This window comes from Myotis davidii, unplaced genomic scaffold, assembly GCF_000327345.1.
Source record: "Myotis davidii unplaced genomic scaffold, ASM32734v1 scaffold2121, whole genome shotgun sequence".
In the NCBI taxonomy this organism is placed as follows: Eukaryota; Metazoa; Chordata; class Mammalia; order Chiroptera; family Vespertilionidae; genus Myotis; species Myotis davidii.
Window position 1 is genome coordinate 70,988 of NW_006290856.1, and position 7,871 is coordinate 78,858.

At 31.5% G+C, this 7,871-nt stretch overlaps 1 protein-coding gene across 1 annotated transcript in view; it reads right to left on the reverse strand.

The window, feature by feature from the left end:
- Window positions 1-2,422: 2,422 nt before the first annotated feature.
- The window catches only part of PDS5B (PDS5 cohesin associated factor B), a 67,640-nt gene continuing 62,191 nt past the window's right edge, over window positions 2,423-7,871 (reverse strand). The window contains exons 16-17 of the mRNA XM_015564110.1: window positions 7,242-7,380; window positions 2,423-5,276 (exon numbers count right to left, since the gene is read on the reverse strand). Of these exons, the coding sequence (XP_015419596.1) occupies window positions 5,241-5,276; window positions 7,242-7,380 (175 nt within the window). The 3' untranslated portion in view covers window positions 2,423-5,240. The remainder of the gene's footprint in view (window positions 5,277-7,241; window positions 7,381-7,871) is intronic.

Consider the following 7,871-nt stretch of genomic DNA (forward strand, 5'->3'; position numbering starts at 1 on the left):
GGGGGACGGGACGGACATTACATCAACTTCACATCTTTGGTTCTTTTGTACACACAGTCCTGCATAAAAGAAAAAAAATTACAAGGGAGAAATAAGTATGATTGGACAAATGCGACTGATAATCAAAAAAATAAAAGAATCAGACAACAGGATCAGATCCAGAGATGATTCAGATATTGGCATTACATAATTCAAATCTTTGTCAGCTTTGTTATAAAAATAAAAGAATAGGAAGATGGAGATTTCAATAGAGAAAATCTATACAATTAAATATTCTAAAACTAAAATATATAATATTTGAAATTAACTAACTGTATGGGTTAAATGGAAAACTGGACATGGCAGAAGGTAAAATTGGTAAATCTGAAGATGGGTTAATGGAAATATCAAAATAAAGCACACAGAGGAAAAAGAGTGGAAAGAATGGAGAAAATAAAAAGCATATGGGACACAAAGAGTATAATATATTTATAATGAAGTGTGAAAAAGAGAGAAACAATAATAGAGTGGAAGTCATGTGAAAAGATAATGGACAAGAATTTTTCAAAACTGATAGATACATCAATCACAGATTCAAGAGCTCAGTAAACCCCAAGCAAGATAAAATGTTTAGAACCCTAGGTAGGTTCATTATGGTCAAACTACTGAAAACAAAGATAAAGAGAAAATCCTAAAAGTAGCCAGAAAAAAAGACACAGTATCTACAAATAGTGAAAAGGTTTTTGACTCACTTTGCAACAGAAAATATGAAATCCAGAAGAATGGAATAACTTTTAAATGCCCAATAAATAAAATTACCAATCTAGATTTTTGTAGCCAATAAAAATACCCTTCAAAAATAAAGGTCTGATTAAGACTTTCAAACAAAATCTGAATAAGTTAACTGCCACCAGACCTGCATTATATGTAATACTAAAAGAAGTTGTTCATGCTGAAGGAAAATTAAGATGGAAGCAAAAAACTGTAATTAAACAAACACATACACATGCAGAAAGAATACTAATTAAAGAAACAATATCATGGCATTTGTAACCACAAAATATACACGTATAGCACAAAGAGTAGAAAGGCAGAAAATAGAATTGAACTGTTTTAAAATTCTTGGATTGTTTAGGAGGTAATAAAAGCATTAATATAATAGACTATAATTCAAACATAATCAATCTATAGAGTAATCATTAAAAAGATATAGTCAGGCATAACTAAAAAGCTAACAGAAGAGATAAAATAGTAAGAGGCAATTTACTGAGCCAAAAGAAAGAAAATTTATGAATAAAGAAAAGATAGGAAAAAGAAAATAAATAGAAGATGGTAGGTAGGCTTAAAACCTACAATATCAATAATTACACTAAAAGTAAGTAGTTCAAACAATGTAATTAAAGAAGAAAGATTCTAAGATTGGATAAAATAACAAGACCAAAGTATAAAATGTGTACACAACACACACTTTAAACGGAACGAACATTTGTTGAAAATGAAAGGACAGAAAAAGTTTTGTCATGCAAACAATAGCTAAAACAGAACTGGTATGGCTATATTATTATCAAAGTTGACATGAAATATTCATACAGATACCAAGTGATATTTTAAAATTATAAAAATGTCACTTTATCAAAAAGGTATCTTAGATTGTATGTACTGAATAATATAGCTTCAGAGTATACAACATAGCTTCTCCAATTTTTACTCTCTACCACTTTTCACAATCTGACATTACAAATTTAAGTAGAGGCCTGATGCACGAAAATTTGTGCAAGAGTAGGCCTTCCTTACCCCCCGCAGGCACTGGCTTCCCTTCAGCACCAGGGACCAGGCTGGCTTCCCTCCGGCCCTGGCTTTGTCAGGAAGGATGTCCAGTCTAATTAACATATTACCCTTTTATTATTATTATAGATTATTGTTTCCTTATTCTCCCACCATCCCTGTAGAGAATATAAGCTTAAAAGGGCAGGGGCTTATTCTGTCTTGATAAAACTTTATTCTCCATTACTAGCCCAGCACATAGTATGCACTCAATAAATATTGGCTGAATAAATAAAACTGCCCTTAATAATTTTTCTTAGTTCTTACTTTTAAAGTTTATATTATACACTTATTTTCTTCAGTTATGCAATCCTTTCACTTAAACAATATTTAGTAAATCTCTGCCAGCCAAGATATTGCATAAGAAGTTTAAACAAAAAGTTTGAAAAAATGTTCGTGGGAAATATTATTTTCTCTTCATAAAACAAAGGCTCCAAAATTAAAAATCATTAAAATTTGCCTTTCTTCATTAATTAAAAATATTTAAATATATGTAGGTACATAGATTCACATAAATAAAATAATACAATTATATAGTAGCTTTCATGTTTATTCAACTTCACAGAAAATCCAATAATGTGTCTGAAAGTTGGTTATTTATCTAAATACCAATTGTTCATTATGGTGACATAATACTATATGGTAAAGGAGATATACCTAAGTTAAACAAATTCTTAAATTCCTGACATTTTTCAAGTGGGCAAAAAGGAAATCTTAAAAATCATACTTATAAGTTATAAGGTGATACAGAATGTAATTAACCTATAATACCTGGAACAGGTTTTATAGCCACATTTGTAATTTACATATACAGTGGAGTTCACTGAAAAAGCTTCTTGTTGCACTGCAGCAAGAAATTTTATTATAATGTAGATTAAATGGATTTGCCACAGAGTAAAGCAAGATAACCTCACTAAAGAATCCCAAGATTTTAATAATGGAACTTGTTACAGTAAGTATTTTCTCAATTTTTTTACAGTACATATTTCAAAATGAACATTATCACTGAAGAGCTTGCTAACCACTGTAATTAACTTTTTATATATACTTAATTTTACTTTAGTTATGGTATGTGGCTCTCCAAATGTTAGTACATGAAATGTTAAGTTTAACCATAATAAGATAATCCCTTAAGATGAAGACACAGGACATCAAAATTTTGATAATTATTGCACCTATTTTTCTACTGAAAAATGGAAAATTTACATCATAATTCTCCCAAAAGGGAACATATGTGTAAGAAAATCACAGACTCATTGCCATTAAACAGAATCTACAATGAACATTTTTGTGATCTGATGTACGAATTAATGTACAATGAAATCTGCTTAACTATGATCATGCAAATAAAAATCCTCCACAACCATTTTTGTTGTTGTTGTTTTATAAAATGGTCTTAAAGATATACTTCCATAAACATTCCTGGTGCAATTTAGTCAATGACAAAAATACAAAGCTATCCTTTATTCTTATTTTATAGATTTATAAACATGCCTTTGTACTGCTGAAATAGAAACAGCGTGATGGGAGAACTGAGCTAATGAAATGTTTAAAAACCAATGTATCTTGGTCCATTAGCTGCCTTGATATATAGCAGCCTCCCATAATCACTGGTGTCAGTACTGCTGTAAATAAAGAACAGCTAAATATTGAGAGATTAAGAAACAAAAACATTTTTTAAAAATAAAAGGCAGTTTCATTAACATGGAGAAATCTCTAAAAAAATAATAATCACATTAATTGTGATATGCATTGGAAAATAGTAAAATGTCATTTTCCAAAATAGTTTCTTTATTATATCCCTCATCTATTATCACCAATCTTGGAAATATACCTTAAACATAATACTGTGTTACATGAAAATGCTCCATTATTCAATGTGATAAATTTAACAAGTTAGAATATGATTTTCTTTCTGATGTTAACCATGAAAAAAGAAAAGAACAGCACCTGAAATACTAAAATGAATTTAGCTACACATAAAGTAACAACCTATAAGTTTTGGTTCAAAATACAGTTTACAAAACTGTAAAAGTATACTGTCTTATGTAATTTGTTTCTATAGTTTTGCAGCTTACCATAACGAAAAGATCATCTCTAAATCCAAATAAATTTCCACTTTTCCCAGTCAGGACAAAGTGGAATTTCATTTAAAAAGTTCATAAGACTGTAATACCTAGTACAGTAGCTCATGTAGTTCGACATATCACTTCCACTTTGTCCTTCCTCCCAAGACAATGTTTTTGGCTCAAAAATAAAAAAACAATAATAAACTCTTGATGAAAACTATGTTATGGGGCAATCTATCATATACTATAACTAAATATGAATTTACAGAAAAGAGCACATTCCATTTTTAGCATTTTTTTCATAAACATGCAACTCACTATAAAATACAAAACTCTTGTTTTCAAGAACAGCCTTATAAAGACACACTGCATCAATAAAACTTTTTTCTTTCTGATTACCTTTACATTGTTATGAAGAACTGAAACTTTTCTAATGTGTATATATCAGATTTTATATTATAGTGTAATAATTTGCATTTTCTGAACACGTTCAAGAGGAAATATCTATACACAATAACATTCTAGACTATTAAAAACTAATTCAAATTACAGAATTTTATTGATACAGTAGAGTATATGAACTGAAAAGGGACGATAAAATGGGATAAAGATTTCAGTACATTATTTTATAACACATTCTTTAAAATTAAAATATTTTAAATCTTTTTCTTAAAATTTTCATTGCCATAGAAGGCCAGAAAATTCTGGGACCAATACTGAGGTGTAAAATAATCAACGTCAGGAGTATTTCACAATTTGTGTGGTTTCCTCCCATCAGAGGCATCGTTCAGGTGTAGTAGCAGATGATTTAGCACCTCTGAAGCTTAAGGGTGCCTAGGGGTAAACACTAGGTAAGATACACATGGGAAAGAGACCATTTAACTCTCCAACCAATAGTGACATCAAGAAAATGACACCATTTGTTGAAAAATAATTTTTTCACAGTAAAACTGCAGAGTATACAAATACAAATACTGACAGATGACTGCTTAAGATCTATCCTAACAAACTCTTTTCAAAGCAATAGATCCAATAAACAGTTGGGTACTGTCAGTTTAAAGCCACAGATAAAAGCTATACAAGCACACTAGAAGTCAGAAACATTAAAAAAAAAAAAAAAGGAAAAATATATTTACAAGTTTCTTCTTTAGTTTATTTCTACATAGCCATAGCAAATTACACTTTCACAAGTCAATGTTATTACCATGCGTATGGCTAAAGTGTGACCACAAATATATGAGGTCATCAAAGGGAGGTCCAACTGTCCACTCTTCAGCAGTCCCATTTTGTGTATTAAAGGTTTTATTCAGCCTCAAGCTTGATGAAAAATGATTTTTTAAGTGTTCACATAGAAATTATTACATTTGTTCATCGCCTTTCTCTTTTAGAACTTCTCCGCCGTACCTTAAAAGAAAAATCATCAGATGCTTAATTAAAATGGGGACACATTTATTAGACATAGCAATTATAATAATTTTTTAACCAATTATTATTCTTACTTGGTCCTGATTTTCTTTGCTTTTCTCTCCTTGAAACCTTTCTCCTATTTTAACTTGTTGCATCACTTATTTAGACCTATATAATATTTGAATGTTCATAAACAGCTTTTCCCAGAATAGCAAGGAAAAATCATTCCTTTTCTATTTAATAACTTTAGAAACAAATGATCAGAAGTCTATGTAGACAGCAAGTAAAATAATGGCAAATGTCATATTTTTACTTATATTTCTGTGGTAAGACAAAATTTGACACTTATGAACTTAGGCTTATAGCTGTCTTTCTGGGAAAATAGTTATTGAGTTTAGATCCTATCAAATACATATAAGTAAGCTAAAATTCAGACACATTCCCATTAATTGGCAATAGGTAATGAAAGCATAAAACTTTAGTTCAAACAAGAGGAATATAAAAAGGACAGTACTTTAATTTAATTAACAGTATAGTTTTTCTTTGATGAAGATGTCAGAGACTCTTTCACCTTATTTTTACATCTCCAAAAAACCCGTTAAGAAAGAAGCTCAGCTAGTTTGAGACCACAATGCAGCATATTTTTCTGTAGTGTTAATCCATTCACATAAAATCAAGATTGAAGAGCTAATTATATTTTAAATAGGTCAGAGAAGTGGGGATCAACTCTGGGACTTGATCTCAGTACACTGATTTCTCAAATAAAATGGCTGACTGAGCTGATCCAAAGATTCAGCATTAGTATTACCAAGAGAACAGCTCTTACTTAACTGTTTATATTTCTTCCATAGTAAAATATCTGAAATATGTTAAATGGCAAAACAATTCATTACTTAAAAAATAAAAAAAGTACCTCAGGAAGTTCCACATTCCTACTTTTGTAAAAAAAAAAAAAAAAAAAAAAAAGTGTCTATTACCAATGTTATGAATTCCAAAGGCTGATTTTAGTAAAAACTATGATTTTATTATGATTGACTAATTTCGAGTTTCTACTTTGAAAGTCAAACAAAAAGTAATGAAACATAAATAAGAGTATATTTAACAGATATCAGCACTCTAAAATCAAGGTATAAAAATGCCTTAAGTGTCAGTATCATACTGGTGCTTGTTCTTTTCCACATCAGTTTAAACTTGACATTTGCACTTGCACTAGGCTACATTCGTTACTCTCACTCAGTTTTAGATTTCCATAAAAGATGTCTTCTGCATTATACAAGCTGGTAGAGGACAGAATGCTAAACTAATGAAGAAAAAACTATGTATTTAGAATTATAAGAAACATCAAACACTAAAAAGCTGTGACCAAATATTTACCAACCCTATTTCTATATTCCATACTATTGAGAGGGTTAACTTGAAACGCAGGCAGACAGGTACAGTGGAAAACAAAGGCAGGTGGAATATAGGCAGGGGTAGACATGGCAGTTTGAGCCAGCCTAATCACAGAAACCAACAAAGCAGAAATAATAAAATGTTTCTGGACTCAAAGCCAGAGGCATGGGAAAACAAGTGAGGGCTTGCAGCAACAAGGTGTATGAATGCATAGAAACAGAAAGTTCAGCATAGGAACAGGGAAAGAACACACAGAAATGGAAAGTTCAGGCCCGTTGCTGGGCAAGAACAATTGAGGGAATCAATCAGGTGAAGACACAGGCAGACATGAAGCAGACTTGTAGCAAATATATGCCCCTGGACTACAAGGCTTTAAGGGGGCAGCCCATTATTAGGGCCCACCTCCCCGTGAGGGGAGTCTGAATATGCTTGTAATTTTCCACACTTTTGCTTAAATCTTCTGGTCCGCGGAGCTCATTCTTCAGCGTTGCAAGATATGACCCCTGGAAAAACCCTGAGTTCACCTTTCCGGTTATCACTATCACACATGGCATTTTAATAAAAACATACATTTACTGTAGAAACTTCCTCTTCTTCTGTTTCTTCCTGTGGAATATCATCATTGACAGGAGAGCAACCCTGAAACACATCTACTTCTTCACTTGAATCATTTTCTTTAGTGGCTGCTTGTTTGGAGCGTCCTACACGGCTAGAGTAAAACACATGTAAAATACAATGAACATGCTAATCTTTAACTAGATTACATCTCAGTAGAGGGAATGCTTTAAATATCTCACGAATTCTCAGATTTTCATTTTTATCCTTAATAACCTTATAAGAAAATATTTGTAAAAAAATATTTTTACTGATTTTTTTAGAGAGAAAGGGAGAGGGAGAAACATTGATGTGAAAGGGAAACATTGATCAGGCGCCTACTGCACACCTCCTACCGGGGATTGAGTCACAACCTGGATAAGTGCCCTGACCAGGAATCGAACTGGCAACCTTTTGGTGCACTGGACAATGCCCAAACAACTGGTCAGGGTGGAAATATTTTTCTTATATTCTGAACCCTAAAACAGTGTTCAATCTAGAATCTTACATACAAACATCTACCAAGTAACAAAAAATGTGACTGAGACCAACACCATAAAGGAATTAAAAACAAAACTCAGATTCTGCTTTTTTTTTTTACTCTTT